Source organism: Natrix helvetica (assembly GCF_964273705.1).
Source record: "Natrix helvetica genome assembly, chromosome: 5".
In the NCBI taxonomy this organism is placed as follows: Eukaryota; Metazoa; Chordata; class Lepidosauria; order Squamata; family Natricidae; genus Natrix; species Natrix helvetica.
The window spans coordinates 59,134,729-59,161,726 of NC_138551.1; the positions used below are offsets into that span (position 1 = coordinate 59,134,729).

General features: G+C 35.7%; 1 protein-coding gene across 1 annotated transcript in view; it reads left to right on the forward strand.

The window, feature by feature from the left end:
• ATRNL1 (attractin like 1) overlaps window positions 1-26,998 on the forward strand; it is a 536,103-nt gene that overhangs the window by 167,683 nt on the left and 341,422 nt on the right. Inside the window, exons 21-24 of the mRNA XM_081954366.1 lie at window positions 2,349-2,401; window positions 21,798-21,892; window positions 23,856-23,934; window positions 25,920-26,077. Coding sequence (XP_081810492.1) covers window positions 2,349-2,401; window positions 21,798-21,892; window positions 23,856-23,934; window positions 25,920-26,077 — 385 coding nt within the window. The remainder of the gene's footprint in view (window positions 1-2,348; window positions 2,402-21,797; window positions 21,893-23,855; window positions 23,935-25,919; window positions 26,078-26,998) is intronic.

A 26,998-nucleotide genomic window follows, 5' to 3' on the forward strand; every position in this document is an offset into this window, starting at 1 on the left:
AAAGGTTAGCCATCACTGCTATAGGGACAGGAAAGACTATAGAGAGGCCACATGCAAACATTGCTTCCAGAGTTCCATCTATCTTAAGATTGTCTCTAAAGAATCAACTAATATTTTGAGGGAACCTTCAGTTGTGTAAGGTTAGGCATTTGCTACTTTTGCTCATGAGCTGCAAGAAAAAAAGTTATCCTTTCTTCTGATGGTCCATTCCTTTCTTCTTTCTTCATACCATTTATTTTATTTTGTTTATAGATTTATTAACAATATTGGATCATTTGCATGTATCATAGCAGTTAAAACAATGGTGATTTTTGTTTGAAAATTATGAATATGGTTCAACATGTCAGCATGTTAATATTTTGATAGCCTACTAGAATTTGCAATTGTTGGCTTGTTTCTCCAAGCAACTTGACTCAGTTTGCCATCTAGAGAATGGTCACAGATTTTGTTTTCATTTTAATCCATGTCCTAAATCATTTTGATAATAAAATCTTGCCCTAATCTAAATATACATAAAGTTCATTTTTAATTTGGATGAATTAGATCTTACCTAATTCAATTAGATCTTACCTAGTCTTTAAGAAGATGTTGGATAGCTATTTGTCTGAAACGGTATAGGGTTTCCTGCCTAGGCAGGGGGTTGGACTAGAAGACCTCCAAGGTCCCTTCCAACTCTACTATTGTATTGTATTGTATTATTGTAACCTATATCTTACTCAAAAATATTTTAATATGTTATACATTTAAAAAACAAACACTCTATTGAAATTAAGTCTACTAATGTCAGTAAGTATAGGTATTTTGGATACTCAAAAAAGGAAGAGGAGAAATGTGTAGAAAATAAGATGTGAGTATAGTGACCTATTTGTAGACATGGAACATTGACAAATGTTGAACAGCAGCATGTACTTGACCTTCAAAGAGGTCAATAGAGAACATTTAGAAAATAACTATAAATAGTTGAATGAAGGTGATAGATTGAATCTTATTGGAACATATTATAGATTTTATAGTTAACATTTTAAAAATGTTCTTCCATTTGTTCTCAGAAATGTACTTTTGGTGTCATGCCAGGGCACTAATGCTTTCTGAAATAAAATAAGCATATATTTGAACATTAAATTTATTCTCTTGTACTAGTCACAATCAAGTTGGAAAACAATGGGAAAATACTGAGAGCGGTTCAGTTCCCTTGTTTATTGAAATTAATAAGAAAGTGATGATTAAAAGGGGGTATTTTCTTGGGCTGTAAAGAAGACGGAAACTTTCAGACTTGCAAGATTTATTTCAGTCTTATAGGTATATCATGTGGGAAAGATGAGCTAATTGTACTGTATTGTAATATTATATTAGTAGAATTAGCATTATTCCGGTTGCAGTAACCATTCCCTATGTTTGTCTTATGCCTGTAATTAGATCTGAATACGTTCTATTGTCTTTTAATAAACATAATTAATTTAATTAACAAAGATGCAACGTAATAAATGATAGAGGAACACAGACAGTAGCGATTAACACATTTCGTTCCATGTAGTTCCGTTAGCTTTTTCTAGCTTGCTAGGAATAAAACTCAAACCAAATGGAAACTAACATCAAACAAATATAACTTACCCAAACATGTCAACAAAAAGCCACTGTATTCCATATCCTCTATACATGCTGAGGATTATTGTAGGATAAAAATGGGTTGATGAGGGAATTACATATTCTAACTTAAATTCATTGGTATAAAGGCATAGAAATACATTATTTGTCAAATGTGCCTCCTTCAAAATTCAAGAAAGTTTACCCGCAATTCCATTGTTTTAGAGAAAAGATACTTTTACCGAATATGAAGTGATAGCATTGTAAGTAAAGCAAGATCTGAGGCTAAAAGGCACAAAATTGTACACATCAAAAGTTTGCCCAAATCCCTCCCCCCAACAACCTCAAGCTAAATGTCCAATCTCTAGCCCCCAAGGGTGTCATGTGGGGTGCATCTTCAGGTGGCCTCATCTATCTGGTATGCAGAGACGGTTGATCTTGACCAGACCTAAACAGGACCATTCAGCATGCACAGAAGATGGTGAGAACAAAACTCCCCCTTCGTCCCAAGAAATCACTTCCAGCATGATTCCCCTCCCAAATACCAAAAACCCCTCCCTCCCCGTTACTATGGCAGCTGATAGCAAGCAAAGCGATATAGAGGCTGACATTATTGGATATGCTGACAAAATAAAATATAGTTTCAGTTATGTTTCTTTTCTTGTTTTATTGGCTGTATGAATGTTATACTTAATATATTCAATATGCTGTATTGTTTATAATGATCAGATGTTTAGCTTTTGTTTTGTCTTTTTTCCCTGCAGTTGTGACTCTGAAAATAGATATCTTGGTAATCCACTCAGGGGGACATGTTACTGTAAGTATTTGTATATTAATTTTACTCTGATCTTCCTTTTAAATAATATACACACTAAAATCTATTTTAGACCAGTTATGATAGGTTATTATTAGCTGTTATTAATTATCAAATAAATTATTAATTAGACACTATTGATCAGTGGTAAGTTTACGACTTATACTTTTTATTTATTTCTTCTGTTCAATCATGCCCAGAAAAGTTCCTACAGTTTTCTTCACCAAGTTTCTCAGAACTGGTTTGCCTTTGCCTCCCTCTGAGGGCTAAAAGAAACACCCAGCTGTGCCTAAGGCAGGCCTAGAACTCCTGGTCTCCATGTTTTTATCCTGATGCCTTAGCAATAATAACACACTGTCCCGGGATATAGGATAGATGTTAAATAGTAACCTTGACATAATCACAAGGTTTGCTGAACTCCTTGGCAAGGAGATACATGTATGGGAAAAACAAAATACTTATCATTATTATTTATTTCAAGATAAATTATTAAAATTTTATATGCAAACATGTATCATTGCTTTGAAACATAAATCATTGTACTTTCTACTAGGAGGATGGTAACTTGCTTCTGTATATTGAAAGAATGGTTGCTGTGCTTTAAAATGTAATTATAGATAATTATAATATGATATGCCAATCATTTTAATTACATTCAAGTGTCAATACAAGAGTCAAAAAATAAAAAAAGAACATGTAATGAATTTATAGTATCTAGAGTTAAATAAATATGATAATAAATTTATAACAAAACATGTGTAGACTATTTCAAGAATGTTTGTGAGATTTAGTGGTTACCAACAGAATGTATCTGTAGACATTTTTGATATCAACACTTTTTTGAGCTCAAAAAATAAATACAGCCAAATGTAAAAAGAAGAAGATGTAACACTTATGGACACTGAACAACTTAAAGAAAAATCTTATTGTAATTCTCTAGTAGTCCTGCTTCATAAATTTTCTTTGAGAAAAATTGTACCATACCTAGGTACCCTTCACGTTTAAATAGCTGAAGTTATTTGTTTTCTATCAGTAATTTAGAAATTTGTGGGCTTAGATTTATGTCATCTTGTACTACTTACATCAATTGTAAATCTACACTATGAATAAATTTATTTATTTTTTTCAAATTCATTTGCATTCTGTATTGATCCTTCATTAGCTAGACATAGTATTTCTCATGTTAAAAATTTAAGTAAGGGGCAGACCCATGGAAAGCAGCACAAATTATCTAGTTGTTGTAGCAACAAAAAGGGGTTACCATATTTTGAGTTTTGAAGTTTATAAAAAGACAAATAAAAGAACTTTTAAAGATAAATATTGCTATAAAATTCTACATTTTATAAAATTGTGATGTAGAGATTAGTCTTTCTCATATGACACTAGAATTTGCTGCTATCCAATTTAAATTATATTATAATAATTAAAAATCCCGGAACTAAGTCATAGAGCAATTATGTTGAATTTGTTACTTCATTACTTTATGGGTTCTCCAAAATATTTTTGGCCATAATAAAAAGAAGATACTAGGCAATGTTTTTGTTTTGTTTTGATGTAGCAGTTTTATATTGCATTTTATAAGACAACTGATCATTAAGAATAAGTTTTGTAATGAAAGGGTTTTATATCAGCTCATAAGTGTAGGTAGACATACTACAGTTTGACAACTAGTGCATTAATGTATATTTCATTTGTTATAAATTTACCACATTAGTGTATTATATACAATCGGTGCCCACTTGATGAACATGTGAGGATTGCTCTCAATCTATGCAGCATATTTGATATTTCAATAATTTTTGCTAGTGGTACTTAAACTTACCTCCCCCCCCCCAATATTTTCACGATTGCATTTTGCTTTTTTTTAAAAAAGAAAATGAAATGGTTTTATTCAATATAAATAGTAAAACAGACAGAAAAAGAGAGAGATAGACAGAGTTGGCTAGAAAACAGAAAATTGTGAGTTCTAGTCCCACTTTAGGCATGAAAGCCAATTGGGTGACTTTGGTCAATCACTATGTCTCTCACTCCCACAATGTCAGGCTCAGGAAACAAGCTGGTTGGACCTTCCTGTTGCAGCCAATGGAACAATATTCAGTTTGTTAAAAAAAAAAAGTAGACCCTGAACTCGAAGGGATGGGTAGGGAGAAAGAGATGATACATACTGTTATCTATTAAAAGAGAAGAAACAAAAAATTGAACATTTTCAAAAATTTCTATAATAAGTGAAAGATGAATGCATTTTCTGGCACAATTGAATATATTCACAGTAGATACTGCTCTTATTTTTTATATGAAGGTTGCTACTTATATAACATTAAATGCCATATATCGATTTATAAGATGAAGAGCTTTAGTGAAACTTAAAATTATAGTCCTACTTACATTTTCATGAAAGCACATTGTGTTTTTCGTTGAACAGTTTCTCTTCATTTATACATGGCTTACTTCGGTATGCATTCAACTATTCATGTTCTCTGAAAAAGCTATCAGAATATTATGCCAGAGATCCATCCTTGCCAGTAGTATTGCCTTTGACAACAGAAATTTATAAAGCAATTATAACTTTATGATAGGCTCTTGGATATGTAGCACAGGCTGTTGGAATTTTGCTATCCTCTCCATCTGTTTCTTCTATTCTGTCTACTTGGAGATTCAAAACTTATTTTTACAAAAGGTCATTCAACTTTGAATGTTATAATGTTACAAAAATGGTAAGCAATTGTAACTTATGAAAATACGTTTTGGCAATTGATGAGTCATCAACTTTTATATTTTTTAATAAAGACTTAAAACATTTAATACTTTTCAAAGTGCCATTTAGACACTTGGAACTCCAAAAAACTCTTAAACCTTTGATAATTGCTTCATATTGGAATCCATATCAGCATTTCAAAATGTAAGGGGGTACAACATTTCAGCCATTCAAATCATAGTGTACATTATATGACATGGAAAATGGCTTCATGATTTCCAATATGTCTGAACATCTAAAACATCAAGAAGGCAAACACATAGAATTGATTTTTGTTTTGTGAAACATAGGCAGGAATGAAAGAACAATCCATTGGTTTTGGAAGAAACAGAAATATTTTTGAATACATTTATTGTATTTATCTTTCTTAAGTGCTTTAACAAGTTGGATTTTATAGAATCAAAGGATTTTGGATGGGGAAGTGAATGAATGAATTTGATAAATACTGTTATTTTATCAAATCTGGATTTGGTTTATAAGTCCTGAAATTGAAAATGAAAAATCCGGAATGGTTTTCTTTCTCAGTGAAGAACTAATACTGTACTTAATATCAGCTGGAAAGAACAGATAAAAGATTTCAGTGGTAGAATGGATGGATAAGCAAACTTTAATAAGAATAGTTATTTTACAGTAAAGAAAATTATGGGGATCACCTTTAGAAAATTCTCATCATCTGCCATATTTAGCACAGCTTAATTTTTCCAAAAGAAAACAAAATCAGTATAAAGTAAGCATGTATTTTGTATAGATAATAATTCTTAAATATAAATTGAAAATAGTCTTCAATTTAGATAGTTAATTGAAATATAATTTATTTCTCCAGCTGATGGCGCAGGAGAGTCCAGGAGTGGGTTGTTCAATCATTATTTGCCCAAGAGACTAAGTCAGAATTTAAGCCACGCCTCCAGCTTCCCCTGCTGATATCCAATTCCGATTCAGTCTTGCCCGAAAAGAGATGTAAAAACTTTTGCTGTTAGTGATAATTGGTTTTCTTTCTTATAATAGTTTAATTTTTTTTCTTCAGTTCTTTCAATTATTTTGATGCCACTATTGGATGGAAGGTGTTTGAACTTGGCTCATAGGTTCTTTCTTTTCACCTGCTTGTGTTGTATGGGCTAGATCCTGCTGGAGGTCCCAGGTTCCTCGCAGGCAAGCTACCAGCTGGGCCGGCCATCGGAGTCCATTGTGGCTCCATTTAACTTGCTTCCGATTACTGGCTCGTGAGCGGACCAGGGAGGTTGCCCTGCATTGCCGCTGGCTCTCAGGCTGCAGCGGGCGGACATCGAGCCTGCGGGTGCGAGGAGCGCAGGTATGACACATTGGCGTTTGTGTGTAGCTGCAAATGGTCCGGAACGACGGGAGAGCGCAATTGGCGCTGACTAAGACTTGCGGAGGGCTGCACGGCCGACCGGATTATCTCGGGGCCGTTTGCTCACCCGCACCATTGGTTTTGTTCAGAGGTTTGTCCTTCATGAGTATGGTGCCCTGGAGCGGCCATTTTTGGGAGAGCTTCTTGGGTGGCAGCCATCTTGGGAAGGTCTCATGGCGGTGGCCATTTTGTTAGTGGCCATGAGGCGGTGGCATCCAGGAGGGAGTCACATGGTTGGCAGCCATTTTGTTTCCCCCTTTTTCTCTGACACAAGGCTCATTGCGACTGCAGGCGCCAGTGAGGTCAGTCGCAGATTAATGACCAGGAGTTTTAACACTGTATTGGTTACTGAACTGGTCAGGTGTGGCCTTGAGCAGAGAGTTTCCTACAAGACCATGGCTGATTCCCGCGGTGAAAGTAGCCTGATAACATTCAACCTCTTATTCATTGAGCCATTGCACATGGCGTAGTCCTCCAGAGTCACCCTTCTGACTAGGCAGATGCAGAGCTGATGGAGGTCAAGCACAGACGCATCCAGGATCCAGTTGTTTGACCAGACAGGATGCAGAGGGAAGTCTCCCCTTTGCTGAGGAGCGAGGTTTCGCTCCAGGAAGAGGAAGAGCAGAAGGAGACGGAGCTTTCTGATGATGAAGGTTTGGCACCGGATACTCCTGCCTTTGCCGGTTCCTTGCTATTTAAAGCCAGGAGCACTGCAGCCAATCAAACGGAGGATGGCAAACAGAAGGAGAAGGAGGCCATGGCCAAGGCCTCAACTTCCAAGGCAGCACCTAAGAAAAAATGTTTCTTTGTGGAACCTGTGGCGCGGAAAGAAGGAATCCCTGCACCAAAACTGTTTCTGGATGTCATTCAGAAGCAGTGAGCCAAGCCAGGTACTTTCCCCACCCCGGATGTGAATGACAGATGGTTCTATAATATGGATCCTAATTTCTCCCAGGCATTACAGGTTCCGGAGGTGGCCGCCCCTGTGGCTGCCCTGGCATCCCCAACTCCCATGGTGGCAAGTGATGTAGCCAACAATCTGAAAGCAGAAGATTAGAGGATTGAACTGGCATTGTGTAAGACCTTCCTGGCAGCAACATGGGCAATCAAGGCCGCATCTTCTGCGTCTTTGTTCAATCGTGCCACGCTGATGTGGCTTGAACAAATGCAGGAATGTGTCCCAGCACACAACGTGAGGCTGCTTCAAGACATTAGCAAGGTCATGTCTGCGACTCAGTTTTCGGCAGATGCTATCTTGAAATCCGCTAAGTTTGCCTTCAGGGCTCTTTCTTCCTCTGTTTCAGCTACACGGATGGTGTGGCTTTGAAACTGGCAGGCAGAGTCCAAAGTGAAGTGGAAGCTGGCGGCAGGCCTGTATGCGGGGGAAAAAAGCTGTTTGGCGAGGTTCTGGGCCCAATCCTCATTGAGAATAAGAACAAACGTAAGGATTTGCCTGCCACGACTAAGAAGTAGGAACACAAGTACACACCACATACACGTAGGGCACCCTATAGGGGTACTGACACAGACTTTCATTATCAGCCTAGAAATTTTCAGCCACGACAGGACAGTGGGCAGGATAGGTCCTCTTACAGGGACAGGTCACGTTTCCAACCCCAGGGTAGGCGGCCCTTTCGGGGTGTGTGTGGATGCCCTTTCCGCCAGAATAAATGAGCGGGTTTGGATGGATCCCATTGGTGGTTGGTTGGCGTTGTTTGCCGACCGATGGGAGAGTATTACTTCAGATCTCTGGGTCCTTAACACGGTGAAGTTTGACCTGCGACTGGAATTCCTATCCGTTCCCCCAAATTCCTTTCGTACGTTTACGTTCTCCAAGTGCGCACTTAAGAGACAGCTCAGATGCCAGGCGATTGACCACCTGGTGGAGATCCAGGCAGTGAAGGTGGTTCCTTAAGAGGATTGGGGCAGGGGTTTTTATTCCAACCTCTTTGTAGTTCCAAAGTCCTCTGGGGGTTGGAGGGTTGGAGGATCCTTGACCTTAAACAGTTGAACCGCTACTTAGTTTACAAACAATTCAAGATGGCATCCCTTCATTCCATCCTGGAAGGTATCAGGGAAGGTGATTACCTCACGTCCATTGACTTGACTGAGGCTTACCTTCATCTAGCTATCCTCCCTGAGCACAGGAAGTTCCTTAGGTTTTCCTACGCTGGTGACCACTACCAGTATAGGGCTCTTCCCTTCGGCCTTGCCTCGGCGCCCATGACCTTTACAAAGGTCCTGGCAACCCTGGCTGTCCATCTCAAAAAAAACCTGCCCAGGTCCCCAGGTTTTTCACATGGTTTCCGACTCGGGGAGCAGAGGGGAGCAGTGCCCTATGCAGCAGGTTACCCCCGGGTCTGCTTTATGCATTCCTCCCCTCCCACTGATTCCAGGGGTGTTGGGGAAGATAGTGATGGAAGGGCGGAGGTAATCATGGTCACCCCTTACTGGCCACATAGGCCTTGGTTCGCAGACCTTTTAGGTATGTCCATTGCCAAACCCTGGAGAATCCCACAGGAGAAGATATCCCTATGCCAGGGGGTCCTGGTCCATCCAGAGCCACAATGGCTCCAGTTGACCACCTGGTATTTGAGAGGGAGATCCTGAGAGAGGCTAGTTTCTTCTCACGGGTGATATGAACCATCGTGGTGTCCAGACGCCCAGCTATGACCAGGATTTATGTCACCACTTGGTCCACTTTTTGTACTTGGTGCCGTAAGGCACATGTGGACCCAAACATCCCTCGCTCCCAAATATCCTGGATTTCCTTCAGGATGGGCTCGATAGGTGGTTAACATAACACACTTCAGAGACAGGTCTCGGCCCTGTCGACGGTCCTGGTCTTGGACGGCTGGGAGAGCCTGTGCCGTCATCTGGTGGTGAAGAGGTTTCTACGGGGGGTGGCAAATCTTCGGCCCCTGGTAGTTCACAGGTTCCCATCTTGGGATTCGTCCACGGTCCTCCTGGCCCTAGTGGATTCTCCTTTTGAACCGCTGAGGACTGTGTGCTTACAGTTTCTCATATTAAAGGTGGTTTTCCTAATCACCATCCCATAGGCTAGGGGGATTTCAGAGTTAGATGCCCTCTATGTCATGGAAGACTTGTATTTTCCAGCCTAACACAGTGGTTCTGAGGCTTGATCCCGCTTTTATCCCCAAGCTAAAATCTTACTTTTATAGGGCTCAGGAGTTAATTATGGCGGACTTCTGTCCTAACCCCTCTCATAGACAGGAGAAATCCTGGCACAAGCTGGACGTGCAGAGGCCCTCCGTATTTACTAAAGAGAACGGTGCCCTACAGAAAAACGGAGGCATTGCTTGTCTCTTTCCAGCCTTCTGACATGGGTTCACGGATGTTATCTTCTACTATTGGACACTGGTTGCGAACTTGTGTTGCCAGGGCTTATGAGGCGAGAGGCAAGCTGGTGCCACAGGGGATAATGGCTAATTCAACTAGGAGTGCAGCCACCACAGCCGGGTGGAACACTCAGGCTCCGATCGGAGACGTTTGTGGAGCTGCGACTTGGGTTTCCCCCTCACCTTTCATTAAGCACTATAGATTGGATGCGTTCGCATCTGCAGAAACATCATTTGGGCGTAGGATGCTGCAAGGAGTACATGCACCTTCAGGTACCACAAACAAGTGAGTTCCCACCCTAGGGACTGCCGCTTTGATATGTTCCACTCCTTAACCCTCCTGCGCCATCAGATGGAGAAGGAACGTTGGTCCTACCTGAACGTTCTTCTCAGCGTAGCGCAGGGCGGTCCAGGTCCCACCCTAGTTATTGTTTTTTGTTAGGTCCGGATCCCAGGGGCTACTAATGCGGTGGGCAGGGCCTGAGAAGAACGTTCAGGTAAGACCAACGTTCCTTTTCATAAATAATATAAATTGATTGTTACTTCAATATTATTACATATTTCTGAAAATCTATCTATGTTGGTGGTTTTTAAACTCTGAATTTTTTCTGCTGGAGGTTTTCAAGAAACTTGTCAGTAGGTCACATTTAGAAAATAAATGATTTCACATTTATTCAGGAGTACTATCATTAGCCAGGTCGCTATAAAATGCAGAACATGTATATTGACTGCATTCAAGCTTTGCTGCTAGAAAAAAACTAATGTACTAGAATAAATCTAATGTGGCATTAAGTACAATGAAATTAGTTTATTCTTAGGGGAAAATAAATTGATCAATAGCTTCAAAATTGTAAACTGGAAATTAATTTTTGTTTGGCAATGGAGTAACTGATTATCCCTTCTATCACAGATGGCTACAGTAGGTGTCTTAAAAATAAAATTCAAAACAAATCATGCAATACAAATTATTTAGCATATTTTCACTATAATAGTTACAGTACTGTTTTGGATAAAGTAATGGAAATAAAGTATATATCATATTCAGTTTATTAAGCAGCTCTCTGGAAAAAGAGGAAAGTAAGCCCAGCAAAAGAATGTTGCTGGAAAGTCTAAATTCTATAAAATTTTGGTTCAGCATCCTTTGAGTTTTATGCCTACAGGATGATTTTGTAATGTTTGTATGTTAAATCCATTTTGTTTTAAGTCAACATGAATTTAGTGAGTCATAAAGTTATTTGGCACATGTTCATGTATACGGAATGGACAAAAATAATTTTGTGAGGACACACAAGCTGCAGATACAATATTTTACCCCGGTGCATTTTCTCCTATTTGTTTTATATGATGGATGTTGATGAATTCTAAATGCTAAAGGAAGCATCCACATTTATGGATTAGCTTTTCATATATTACCAGCCGAAATACATGTGGTTTTAGAATCTATGCTTTTAGATAATTTCGGCTAATTACAGGAACAGGTGATTTTGAAGTAATGAAGGCCAGTTGGTTGGATTTGATGTTACCTTTATTGTTTTAACAAACTACACTTCCACTAAAAGATTTTATTGATCATCATTTTAAGAAAATTATATTAGAATGTACAATTGATTACAGTTACAAATTTCTCTTGAGCATCACAGTCAGAGGTGTTGGTTGTATGATTATTACAATAATGTTTGAAATTTGTTCCCTCGATTTATTTTTATTAATTTGTTGGATGCATGTGTGTGTTGAGGTGTCTGTTTTACAGTTCAATGACCAAAACAAAGTCCTTTTTGATTTGTTTACAAAAAGGATTAAGATGATCATAGCTTCTATAAAAAATACAGGTAAAACATTTTTTCTATAAAAATATAGGTAAACATTTTTTCTGTAACTTGGATACATACTATCAAATTAATGTCTCGTGATTTTCAAGCAATGTGTTATAATTCTTTTCAAATTTATATATTTCACTGTTTCCTTGAATTCCCAGATGTTGGTTTAAACAATTCTTGATAAATTATTGGCAATTTTAATTTTTAAAATTATTCCTAATGAAAAGTGGAATCTGATGCACATTTTATATGCACTGTGCACTTTATAAGTATTTTGCACACACTATTCATGGGCATCTCTTTGTGCCCTGGTTGTCAGCCTTGGCAGACATGCTTTATCTCCCATTACTCCCCCAGAATTCTGGGTAATTGCTCAGCTTTGATAAGATTATCATTTGATGGGGAAGGGGTGTTTGTATATAGAAGTAATGGTAGCAGAGAGTGTTTGGCCTAGGGCAGCGATAGCGAACCTTTTTTGGCTCGCGTGCCACAAGTGGGGGCAGCGCAGGGGGGTCGTGTGCGGGCGTGCTGCACCCATAATGCAATGTGCGATCACCCCCAGTGCGCATGCGCGCACAACAGGTGCTCCCCCCATTTTTACATGCTTTTTTCGCCTTCCCCAGGCTCCAGAGGCTTTATAGGAGCCTGGGGAGGGCGAAAAGAGCCTCCCCCGCCCCCCGGAGGCCCTCCAGAGGCTTCAGGGATTGTCCGGAGGCTTCCGTGAAGCCTTCGGAACGCTTAAAATGACCCTCCGAGCAAACCAGAAGTCTGGAGGGCCTCCTGGGGAGGCGGGGGGCTCTCTTCGCCCTCCTCAGGCTCCTATAAAGCCTCTGGAGCCTGGGGAGGGTGAAAAATGGCTTTAAAAAAGGTTGAACCCAGCTGGCCAGCACACGCATGCACGCTGGCCAGCTGACAGGGCAGTGCCTCGTGTGCCCTGACAAATGGCTCCGTGTGCCACCCGTGGCATGCGTGCCATAGGTTCGCCATCACTGGCCTAGGGGCTAATTGATATTTTGGGGTACACAGTTTCATTTCAGTAGACTCTGGTATCTGTCCTGCAATAATAACAAATCTATACTTCAGATTGCAGCCGGGCAATGATTTTTCTTTCTTCTGAATTTATGCTTTGATTATTAATCCATCTGCAAGAATGTAAAATGGATAGGAAGAGACTTTAGATGCTCTATCTTGCCAATTTTGATCCATCCACATATGACCTTGGTGACAATAGTCCAAACTGTATTTGACTGAAAGTAAAATAAGCTTGTTCTAAAAGTGAGTCACTGTACTGTTGACTTAATATTTATATTTGTGTGGAACAAATTTATACAAAAAGAAGATATTGAATTAGAAGTTTATAGATGCTTTTCATTCTCCACCATTCATGCTGACTTAGCAGAACACAGAAGTAAAGAATAATGAGTCTTTGTATCAGCAAAAAAACACGATACTATATTTCTTTATTTCTGTTCGTTGCTAGCCCAAAGATTTGTATGTTTTGTTCAAGGCAAAAAATAAATTTGAAACTAGTGTGTATCCTTTAAATTTTCAGAACTCCAAGTTCGGGTAGGAGGACAAATGAACAGCTATTATTCTTTGTCTCTGAATGCGTCACATAATTTGCTACTCAAAACACTTATTACCGAGTAATGTATTCATGTGCAGTCTTAATATTAAGACAGACTTTTAAGTAAACCATTTAAACTAAAAAACCCTAATCTAGAGTTTGAGCTTTCTATTACCTGCCTTCTTTTTGTAGTAGTACACTCAAGGATTGTGCAGAACTCAAACATTTAGACAACTTTTGTTTTATTTTTCTTTAATATAACAATTTTGTTTAATTTTTATTGTTACTGGTATTGCCATTGACTAACAAAACATATTTTTCTATACCTATTTGAACAATTAGTATTACATTAAATATTCCACGACAAGCATATTATACAATAGGCTTGTAATAGAATACTGTAACTTTATTCTGCTCTTTTCAAATGTGAACTGGCACATAAGCAGTGTCACAGTAATATAATACATTTTGTATAAGTTCAATTTTGAAATTACTAAAATAAGGGGGTCCTTGGGCACTAGATGGCAGCCTTACTACTTCAGTATTTAAAACTCAATGTCTTATGAACATTGTTTTAAAATATAAATGGGAGCAACGCTAGAATATGTTAGAAGAAATCAGTTTTAATAAATGACATTGGAATTTCAGTTCAAGAACTAAAACAACAATAGGTTCTTACTGCAAGACAAGCAATACATACAGTCCAGGTGAACTGAGAGACATGGCCTAGCAATCTGATTATCTGCTACTGCCTGTTCATTGCAAGTTTTCTTCTGGGATCCCATTTGTTTAAACTAAGTACCTCCTATAATTGTAAAGCTGTCATGCCTGACTTAGAGTAATGAGTTCCAGCAATTATGTTTGACACTAATTGACTTTGCAGATTGAGGCTATTTTTATTACAGTTAAATGTAGTAGTAATAATCACCACAAACTGTCATTGTACTCTCAATGTTTGGTAATTTAAGAATAAAAGCTGTATAGAAAAAAAAACCTCTTCCTAATATCTAAAGATAGTAGAACAAATTGCTTCCCAGATTAGAATCTTATGCACACTGTATGAGAGACAATAGTTTTCAGCAGATGGTTTACTAATAAAATATGGTTTAATGTTATTAGAAAATACATCCTGTTTGTAAATGCAAAACCTGGGATTGTGAAATAACTGTAATGCCACATAACTAAGTATTGTAGTACTGAAAAGGTACAGCATTTTCCAGTTTTGAAAACCTTTTCATGGATATTAAAACCTTAGTCATTGTGTGGCTGTTTTTAAATTTGTTTTGTATTTGGTCTTTAAGTTTTCAGAAAAGAGGTATAATATATAGGTAGCTTGCCTTTCTTACCATAGATGTTCCACAGCAATCTCTTTAATGGGATTAAAACTGGAGGGTAATAGCAGTGGCAGGGACCATTATGCAAAGGAATGAGATAGTCTCAAAGTTACCGCTTCTTTCAGGATGTCAAAATACATATTTGTATATTCCAAGAGAAAAATACATAATAAAATAGTAATTATGGAAACAAAGATGTAAAGGATATCTCTGTATGTCCTCTTACTTGACAAATATCTGGAAGGAAGCTGATTTAGCAAAATCCATTTGCTACCTTACTTCATTTGAAAATCAATTTATCCTAGGCATTATTTCTTTTTTTTAACTATCATTTCTCACATGCTGAAAATCTAAATTAGACTTTTCATCCAGATTCTTTTTTCACTTTCTTGCATCATCACTATATTTTGAATGCAGCAAATAGATACTCCTTCAGGCATAATCTATTTTTCTGAAAAGGGTCCTGTTTGGAATCAAATGATATTAAAGAGCTTTTATAAGGGTTTCTACAAATAAAAATTATAGCTTTCCCCTCCACCTAGTTATTTGGATTGTAGCTACTTGGCAGGACTATTATACTGAATATATTGTTTCGGATTCTGATAGGAAAATATTGGCTATCTTTAAATTTAAAAAATGTTATTGTATTAAAAAAAAAACTAATAACACTGAAGTTTAATATTTACCCCTTCCAGAAAAAATATATTGAAAAGGAGTCAGTCTTCCATTTCAATTTAGAGAAAGGGAAGGGAAATACTTTTATTTTAATGAAAGCGCATCATGTAGTGTAGGTCTCTTTGCACTGCTGCAGAAAAGATCCGTTAAATTATCTGGAAATGGTATCAGATGCAGGGCCAGACAAGAATTGCTGTCTACATTGTCTTCTAATTTTATTTTTTACTGTTAATTGCTATAGCAGTTAATGGCTACATGTTTAATAAATTAATTCTTAATCAATGAAAGCAACTGGGAACAATCCACATATTTGAATTATGACTCCCACAGTTATTTCCCTTTAGTATCCTTGATTTTATACTAATATAAGAATTATTTGATCTTATGCCTGTGATAAAACAATTGTGAAATGAAAACAAGGGAAATGAAAAAAAAATTACCTTAAAAATTATATAATGATATTTTTTTTTAAAAAATACTGAATTGGAAACCAAATACCAGAACTAATGATTGCATGGATTCTGTAATAATAGAAGATTTTATGAGAGTTAGCCTTATAACTGAAAACAATTGATTTTTTTTGGAAGGTAAATTGCTGTAAGAATAAGAAATAATTAACTGAAAAAGTAATTTTGTTAGACTTAGATTTGGACAATAACAAAAAATATTGTTTTAAGTAAAAAAAAATCAAAACTCAAATAAAAATTGATAAAAAATCTGCTTCAAAGAACAACCATAAATATTGTGGTTATTCTCCGAGTGAGAAATTACTGCAAAATTGTAAATATCTTAATTAGTATTAGCCATAATTAATACTGCATGGTTTGTGTTGTTTCACTTAATGCTTGTTCGTTCACTCTGGGTTGCTTTATGCAAAGAATAGATCTTATTGAACAATGAGGAAAAACTGTATAAAAATGTTATTTCATCCCTTTACATTGTTCCTTTGGCATCCTTTAGACAAGGTGTGTCAAACTCAAGGACTGGGATCCGGATCTGGCCCATGGGGTGCTTAGATCTGACCCGCTTAGATCTGGAAATAGCCCATTTTTGCTGGCAGAGCTCTCGGGCCACTACAGGAACCCCTGACACGAGTGATATATAGCTGGCCATACACCTCCCGAGGTCAAACACAATGCTGATTGTGCTGATTATGCTGCTGATGCAGCTCTCAATGAAATTGAATTTGACACTCCTGCTTTCCAGTTATTAGGGATAGAGTTTTGCTAATTTTGCTACCTTCTTAGATCTTTAGTCAAATCTTTTCTATTTTCTTTTGCAATTTTAAAATTATTTTCTAAAGACATTATTTTAATGTTTTTTATATAACATGACAACATTTTAATCATTCCTTATGTGTTTGAACAGCAAGTTTTACATTATAGTTGTGGCGCTAAAATGAAAATTACCTCTGTATTGTCACTCATTCTCTAGGAATTTCTCCTTTCTCCTTTTCTCTGCTGTCCCACACATGCTCATTGGAACTTCCCTAGATGAATTTAGGGTCTCTGAACATTTGGGATGTGAATGTGATTTACAGAAGAAATTCAATTTGTTATTTTATTCACCACTTATATAAATTACACTAGTTGAAGGACACAATTGCATGCAACTAGACAGTCGGAATATCCTTTGGTAGGGATATTGCAAAACCCAGTCTTCATTATTTGTATAATAAATAAGATATTTTAAACGACAGTGTAAATAACTAACATATATTACTAATAAATACCAACAACTGGATAGGACTATGCAAGTCTAGTTAATTGGATTTGACTTCACAAGCTGTGTATCATACTTAAAAAAAATTGAAAGGTTTTATTTTTGAAAATTGTCCAAAGTTGGAATAGTCATAGAGTAATAATGTGGCTCTGAGCATTAAGACACTACAGAAAAACATTTTAATGGCTAAGTGTTAAGGCATATTTTATAAGTATTTTGACTAGAGCAATGTGTTTATTTTCTACAGTATACAGTCACAAATCTTCCATTAACCTTCCACACAATCTTGTGTGCTCATCAGAAAAAAAATTGCTCCTTAAAAACTCAGCAAAGATATTGAAATTAAACAATTGCTTAGACAGTTACATCTTTATTTAAATAGGTTTTGATATCTAACATGCTAAAATGCCTACATTATGTGTGCAATATTTATAACAGTAATTATTCAGTTCTTTGATACCTATAATAGATAATTTTTATATAAAAAAGAGCTTGAGACTGGTCTTGTTCTATAATTTTTAAAGACTGCAAAATGTAAGATGTAGTTTCAAGGGTGAAGTAATGTATTTGTTTATATAAGGTGCAAAGGAAAAAAAACCATGGGAATAGTTGTCATGCTGAACATTTTTGTAAATTAACATAAATAAGTTTGATTATATATAAAATTATCCAAATGAATTACTTTTGCATTAAAAGTAGTGTTGTGTTCCAGCTTTCCATACCATTTAAGGATTATGAATATTAAAACAACATATTTTTAAAATTACCATTTGTATAAGCCTGGGATGGCGAACGTATGGCACACGTGCCACAGTGGCACACAGAGCCATTTGTCAGGGCATGTGAGGCCTCCAAAGGGGGCGGGGAAAGCTGTTTTCGCCCTCCCCAGGCTCCTATAAAGCCTTTGGAGCCTGGGGAGGGTGAAAAAAAGCAGGCAAAAATGGGGGGAGCACTTTTCATGCACGCATGTGCACTGGGGGAGGTGTCACACGTTGCATTACGCACGACCCCCCTGCGCTCCACCCTTATGGCACGTGAGCCAAAAAAGGTTCACCATCGCTGGTATAAGCTGTCCATAGACAGTCAGAAATGTAACTAAAGCTGTCGCTTTCCCAGTTGTAATGTATGGCTGTGAAAGTTGGACCATAAGAAAGGCTGAGCACCAAAGAATTGATGCCTTTGAACTATGGTGCTGGAGAAGACTCCTGTGAGTCTCTTGGACTGAAAGGCAATCAAACCGATCAGTCCTAGAAGAGATCAACCTTGACTGCTCTTTAGAAGGCCAGGTTCTTGAGATGAAACTTAAATACTTTGGCCACCTAATGAGAAGGAAGGACTCACTGGAGAAGGCCTAATGCTGGGAAAGATTGAGGGCAAAAGAAGTAGGGGACGACAGAGAATGAGGTGGCTGGATGGAATCACTGAAGCAGTAGGCGTGAACTTAAATGGACTCCAGAGTATGGTAGAGGACAGGAAGACCTGAAGGAATGTTGTCCATGGGGTTGCGATGGGTCAGGAAACTAATAACAAAGGCTACCACATTTGTTTTATGGTTCATTTTCAGCATCCTGAATTTTAAGAAATCACAATTCCTTTGTGATTTCTATAAATCATATTCTTTCATGAAAATGTGCTCAGTTTTGACTTCTCTAGAACCCAAAGGAGACAGAAATTTTGACATTTGGATTTGACTCAGGTGTTTAGGAAACAAAAATAAGAATATTAGAAATAAGCAAGGCCTTTTACAGCTCATTATGACTTATTTGGTAAATGTTTTGAATTTGTTAGGAAAATTGTTTTAAGCCTAATCCAAATAACAGAAACAGCCCTTGCTCTATTCCATTTATATAATTCCCAAAAGATATGCTCCATCTCACATGGTTTAAATAACATTATTTAGTTCTTACCAAATGGTTTAAATGATTTCTGATTAAAATTTCATGATATCATGCTGATATATGAACAATAAGCCTTCTAGATTCCCTTGTCCAAAAAGAAAAAAAAAGAAACACTCCCAACCTGTCCTGTTGGGTTGTCACTTACATTCCATCTTTTGGCTTTTTTGGCAAACAATGTGACTTTGGATTTTGTATTTATTCAAATACCAGCTCATTCTGTTCTGTATTGAATTATAAAACTCACTATCTTTCTAAACCCTCTCCTATAGGAGAGCAAGAGATCTGTGTATTTGGATACTAGTGGATATCTTGGGATGTGACCATCTTAATTTTATCTGATTCAATCATTGAAGTAATAAATAGGGCAGGTGCCATCCATGCTGCCTAACTCCTTATATATATATATCACTGCAGAAAACATTCATTGCTGGTTACTCTTCCCTACTAATAATGGTAATGCTGATCTGATCTTGAAAAATCTTTCAGGTTGTAAATGGCAGATTTAAAGTCCAGAAATCATACATATAAAGGTAATTTTAAATTGGGAAATTGTGTCCAAATAACATAATGTAGTACCAGTATATAGCAATAGCATTTTGACTTATATACCACTTCATAGTGCTCTACAGCAGTCTTTAAGTGGTTTACAGAGTACAACATATTTCTCCCAGCAATCTGGTCCTCATTTTACCGACTTCAGAAGGATGGAAGGCTGAGTCAACCTTGAGTCTGTGAGGATCGAACTCCTGGCAGTGAGCTGAATTAGCCTGCATTACTGCATTCAACCAGTGCGCCACCATGGCACCTAAATGGTCTACAGTTGATTGACTTCGATTAAAGACAACTCATTCATCTTGTAATTTTTTTTCTAATTTCCTCCAGGACTGAAGCTTGTTAATTGCCTGTATGTTTGCATATAATTTATTGCTATGCCACAAATGTATAGGGATCTGTATTATTATCTGCAATTTCTTTTATAACACTATGCATAGTTTTATTTAGCTTCAGTATTTAATAGTTGAAACGAATACCTTTCAGATAGTGCTAGGAAGATTTTTTTATTTGTTTGAACAAATGGCTTAAGTTTGGCCACATGTCAGATATGCTTGCATAGCTTATATTACAGAAGTGAAAGCTGTTTGGTATGTAAAATTGTCTTATATTAAAATCTGATGGGATGTACATTTAGACAAAAATCTTTTTTTATTGGAATGTTTATTCCAAGAGTGACTTCGTGTATTGTATATTAAATAAAAGTTATCTCGGGAACTGACAATGGTAGGATATTACTAAAAATATCTAGCAAAGAAATAGCACATAGACATTAATCCCTCTACTGGTATTATTTTAATTATAATAGGTTTTTTAAAAATAGTATGGCTACTAGTTTTTTTGTCAATATACTCCTAAACTGAACTGCTACACTGCACTATGTTATTTTGCCAATTAAATGGTTTTGCATTATATATTGATGCTAAAATTGAGTATATGGAACAGTGTAAATCTGTACTCAGGCTCTACTTCAAATGTTACTGTTTTGTACATCATAAGAAAATATATCCCTATCCTTTTTCTGACCAACTATAGTATCCAGGTAGTACTCATTTAGCGGACATTTGAAGTTACAGTAGTGTAGAAAAAACCGTTGTGATCAATCTTTATGTTTATAACCATTGTAGCATCCTGGGGTTACACGATTGCCATTTGACCACTTTGCAGTTGGCTCATATCTGTGACTATTGCAGTGTCCTGAAGTCATGTAATCATTATTTGGTGCTTTCCAACCATTTTGTGACAAGAAGAGTTAATGAAGACACAAGTTAAATTGTTTCCTTAGTGACTATGGTGCTTAGTGAAAGTTGGTTGTTCCAACTGTTGCTAAGTGAGGACCACTTCTAATAATACCCAATTTAGATAATATATTTTCATGTAAACAAATATTTTCTTTCTTGCAAGTACTTCCCTATATTGGTAAAGAGAATATATTGGTAAAGTCTTGAAATGACGATGGATGATCTCCAGAAAAAGAAAAAATAACAGTAAGGATAGATATATAGCTGAAAGCCAAAACAATTGTTAAGAATTATTGTCCTCATCAGACAAAAGAAAAACTGGTAAGAGAAATAGTATAGTAAGAATAAATACTACAACAATATAGGGGAAAAGTGATTTGGAACACAAGTGAACATCTATGTCTTACCGCCTAGAAATGTCATATATCAAATACATGAATTACATTATCATACCCTACCAAGTATAGTGCATTTTCTTTAAGTGTCCAGAAATATTCTCAATTACCCTTTCCTCTTCAAATATTGCTCACTACCAAACTTAGTTCCATAAATAGTTAAATAGTCTATTGGTTTCTTCAATATTGGTGACTGCCAGAATGTGACATTATATTTATATTTCAATAAATTTTGACAAATGAAAACTAGTATCAAATGAACTGGGTCAACAAGCATCCCCTATAGGGTCTTGAATGTTTCACTGCAATTGGACAAACCTTCCATAGAATGGAAGGCTATAGAGTGGAAAGCAAATTATTCTTTTCCTCTATCACTTATTAGGTTTAATATTTGAAGAACTAATTAAAATTATTGACAGATTATAAAGTAATGAAAACATGTGACTGTCAACATATTTGTTGAGCGAGATGGGTGGTTCAAAAATGTGAAATATAAATAATCATGAATACATTGTATTTTAACATTTTTGTTATTTTTCTTAATTTTTGTCTGTTAAGCACAAGAAAGCAGAAACGCACTAAAGAATGAAAAGATCAAGCTTACTATTTCTCTAGCTGTAATGTATACATTCTAAACTATATTGAAGTTTTCAGGAATATGAAACTTCTGAATTCAATATGATGCCATCTGTTCATTTTAATATTTTTTTCACAGATAGTTTACTGATTGACTACCAGTTTACCTTCAGTCTGTTACAAGAAGATGATCGTCATCACACTGCCATAAACTTCATTGCAAATCCTGAACAGGTAAGTTGATATAAATGAGAACATGTGTTATAATTTTCTATTATAGTTTTATTTTATATGTATCTTTTTCTAAACAAATCTCTTTCAAAAAACAGAATGGAGCCAAATAGAATTGTGATAGATAACTTTAAGACAACCAAAAAATGGCTGTTCTTCTCTAGTCCTCTTGTTCTTACAATTTTCACAGAGTAAGCTAGTTTGTTATCCCTCATTCAATTTCTTCATTATTTAGTGTTACTCGTTTGGTCTATGGGACATATGGTTAGGATTAAGTAATCAAGCTGCTTCTGTGAAGTACAATAATCCTGTTCTGGAAGCAGTCATAAAAATAAGGATAAATGATGTAGATATGAAAAAACAACTCCACATAAATCTGTAACATTGTTAAATTTTAGATTACTTTACTTTACTTTATTTCGTATTTCTAGACCGCCCCCTCTCCCAAAAGGGACTCGGGGCGGTGTACAGTCAGGCTAAAACACAAATAAGATACATATCAATAAATACATAAATACATAAATATATAAATAGAGGAGACTATATAATCTTTTATAGACTTCATATTGGTGGCTGAGTCTTTACTTCTTATATTTTTGTAGGATGAAGAAGTATTCTACTTTATTATTTTTGTAATTAAACTCATTTACCTTACAAAATAAGACTTCATCAGTGCTAGGAATAAGAGTTCTAGGTTCTTGGGTATTCTGGTCTATTCCATTATTTCCCTGTGTCAGAGGCCAAATCTTTCCAAATCTACTGAACCTAATCGGGTCCTGTACAAATGAGAGAATGAACTGTTTCATTTGTATTGCTGGAGTTAGTGTCATGTGGACCAGAGTTTTGATTTCTATACATTAGCGATTGCCTCTTTTTCCCCTTTAATCAAATATGCTTTGAATAGCTCACAATAAAAAAGACCATAAAAACAGCAAATCAATGCAAGTTAAAAAAATGAAAACAATATAAAACAATATAAAACAATTAAGAGCCAGTTTTGTGCAGGGAGTAAGGCATTAGACTAGAAAGTAGGGACTTATGAGTTCTAATCCTGCCTTGGATACAAAGCCAGGCAGGTGACACTGGACCAGATATTCTCTCTCAGCCTTAGAAAGCAGGTGAACCACTTCCGAAAAACTTTGCCAAGAAAATAGCAGGTACTAGTCAAGAAAGTCAGAAATTCACTGGAAGGTATGCTAACAACAATAATCATATAACTAAATTTCTAGGTAAGTTTTTAAAGGATAACATAATCAAAAAAGTAACTACTGATAGTCAAATACAATATTTGAAAATGATAAGATGATGTTTCATTATGGCACAATTGGTATTCTGAGACTATTTTCTTTTTTCTTTTTGTTAAAAGAATTTTTTCATCGATCCAAAATAATTTTGTTTTCATCTCTGTACAGTTGATGTTTTCAGTCTTTGATGATTGTCTATTTATATAATACTTTAATACTACCTCCTGTTGAGGAAGCAAAAATTAACATCTGTTGTAATTATTGGACATCATTTCTTGAAGTTTAAGGATTTGTAGATGCAGTATTAAACACTTCTAAAAAAATTCAAACCATAAGCTATTACTTCTCAAGGCATATTTTAAGCAAATTGCAATATAGTGCATCTTACAAAATATTAAAATGACTGCATAATGCTGAAAGAGAATAAAAATGTTACATTTAATTAAATTTTCTCAAATTTTATTTTTTTTCTCCTTTTTTTTCTATTACTGTTTTGGATTTTGGAAAATTTTGGTTCTCTACTAGCAGTTGTATTTAATAGTTCTCTTTACCTGTAGAGATCTTTTTTGTTGATGGCTGCAGGAATTGGAATAGTGCCTTGTATGGGTGAACTTTCTTTTCTGAATCAAGTCAATGGTATTTAGGGTTAATATCGATGTAGCTATGAACAAAGGTTAAGCTGTTTCTAATGTAATGTTTATGTTTTGTTTTTAAATGTTTAGTCAAACAAAAATCTGGACATATCAATTAATGCATCAAATAACTTTAACCTCAATATCACATGGTCTATTGGCTCTACAGGTAAGAAAGACACCTTATTAGTAGTTTTCCTTTTTAATATTATCTCATGTAGTAACGTGCTTACTGTATTTACATGATTGCTTTTCGTTTATTATTAGTAAATGTTAATAAAACACATTCTTTTCCCATTCTCATTATGACATTATTAATGACATTACTTAAAACAGATAATTTGCAAATTAAATTAAGGTTCATTCACATGTTAACTTTCTTATTCAATTAAAATTACTTGAGTAACAAAACCTTGTATGCTCTTTAAAATTTTATAGTGGCAGTATTACGAACAGAGTGATTTTAATTAAGATAAATTACTTCCTTGACTACAGCAGAGAGACAGAGTTTTGGATTTCTTTGTTTCAGTGTTGAAGCTTGGAATTTAATTATTAACCTTAAGATTGATATCAAACAAGAAAATTCTTCTGTGTGTTCTCATAAAAGAATCTGCTTATCATCTGTTCATTTCCCCATACTCAAGCTTTTGGATCCAGTTTTTTTCATTGATTTTTCATTGGTTTTTAATAAAAAGCTTTGTTTAGAAAGTTTCCTTGCATTTGTTCTGTTGACTTTCGGAAAACATATTCATAAAATTGATTGAATTTTAATGAATTATGCACAATGAAAATGGAGAGTTTGCAATTATATATTTGCATGTATGTTTTCAATATTTGTAAATATATTTGAGGAAGAACACAATATTTGGAAAGGAATTATGACTACACATATTACATAGTGCCAATCTTTCTAGAGTAAATTCCACGTCTATCTGATTGATAGATCAGGTGTCAATCTTTTAAATGCTGGACCTTAGAAGAACAATTGAAGACAGTGAAGTAAATGGCATTACAATCATGCTGTAATGGCTGATATTCCATCAATTCCATGTGTTGAATTGAAGCTGAGTACATCTCGATTAGAACACAGAAGAATATCTGTGTTGGGATTATAGGATATTCATAATATCTATCAATTTTAGCACAAGCTAGTAAAATCAAACTTGATAACAATGTTTCAAAAAGAACAAAGTCTCTATTCTTTAGTAAGTTTAGCATGTAATGCTTTTTTTACAATAAAAATCAATACAAAAATTTAATTTCTGCATAGTACTAGCACCGAATTATGATGTCTAAAGAACCGGGTTATGCCTGTAATTTAAATATTTAGAATGACAAATACAAAACAAATACAAAGCAAAATAGTGTTTGTTTTGCAAATAATATAAAAAAGCATATGCTACTCTCATCTCTCCAATTTTAACTAAAGAAAGACCTTCCTAGATTGTTATATTTAATTGCATTTAATATGAATCTAGGAATTTGATAAATATTGGATGTTTCCTAATCTCATGTCTGGCTGACACCAAAGGATGGAAAAGCCCTTCCTACTAAACACTTTCCTTCTACTAAATACATTTGAGTTCTGTGTGTGTGTGTGTGTGTGTGTGTGTGTGTAAATATTCATTGTTGTCTGATTTAACTACTTCAGCAATATACAGATTAAATAGCATAGCTGAATAATCTCATTTCTTGCAAATGAAATAAGTTTATTGGGTTTGATATTATCTTTGTTAGCAACAGCTGAAAAACTACAGCAATATTTCATAATCAAGACAATTCTATACTTGAATAACTTGGCAGTTTTAGTATAAATTACTACATATAAATTACTTCTGGAAACTATTAACCATGAAGTTAAATGAAACAAAGTTGCTATAAATTCAATTCCATTATATATGGTTGAAACAAACTTATAATAAGATATGTGTATACATTCACATACTGACAGATTTTTTTATTTGTGTAATTGCTTCATTTTTATAATTTAGTTACGTTTCTCTATTATGCTTCATTAACATATTTAACATCAATCAAATTATACTTTCTTGTAACTTTCTTACACACATACTATATATAATATGCATCTTTTGGATTATGTAATTTAACAATTTTAAAAATGGTCTTTTATTAACTTTGTATATTTTTTAATAGCTGGAACAATATCCGGAGAAGAAATTCCTGTAGTTTCGAAGACTAATATCAAGGAGTATAGAGACAGTTTTTCCTGTGAAAAATTCAATTTCAGAAGCAACCCAAATATCACGTTCTATGTATATGTCAGCAACTTTTCATGGCCAATCAAAATACAGGTTAGTATAAACAAATAATAGCGCTTTTTACAGGCTACGAGATAAGCACATCTGAATTCAGAATATGGAGTGATATCTTGGATTATGAATTATGACATATTTTTCTTACTGTGTTTGTATTACTACCCTTTTAAAAAAAAGGTTTTTTGAGCTTTTCTGAAACTGCCATCTATATATATAAAATAAAGATCTAGCTTTATTGTTTGGTGAAAATGCAAATCTATAGGCTAGGCATACTTTTGAGAACCACAATCAATTACCGTATTTTTCAGAGTATAAGACGCACCAAGATTTTGAAGAGGCAAATTTTTTAAAAAAGTTGTTACACTCTGCAGACTCCCCCCAAACAGCCCATTTTTTGTGAAAACAGGACTGTTTTTTGTCAAAAAAAAGGGCCTGCATAGCCTTTAGGAGGCTTGTAGAGTGCTCCTAGGGGCTGGGGGGGGGGGCAAAATGGCATGTTTTTCACTCATTTTTGCCCTCCCCAGCCTCCAGGAGCACTCTGGAGCTGGGGCCAAAACCCAGCAAAAACGGCATGTTTTTCACGAAAACGGGCCTGTTTTTCATCAAAAAAAGGGCATGCATAGCTTTTAGAAGGCTTATAGAGTGATCCTAGGGGATGGGGGGGGGCAAATATGGCATGTTTTTCACTCATTTTTGCCCTCCCCAGCCTTCAGGAGCACTCTGGAAGCCTCCTAAAGGCTATGCACGGCCATTTTTGCAAAGTGGGCAGTGTTTTGGGAGGCCAAAAATGCTGTATTCAGTGTATATGACTCACCCAGATTTTCAGCCTCTTTTTTGAGGGAAAAAGGTACATCTTATACTCCAAAAAATATGGTAGCTATGTGATAACACTGTGATTTGATTCTATAGAAAAAAGAATAAAATGCAGAATTTGATAAGCATATGTTAATTGCTTGA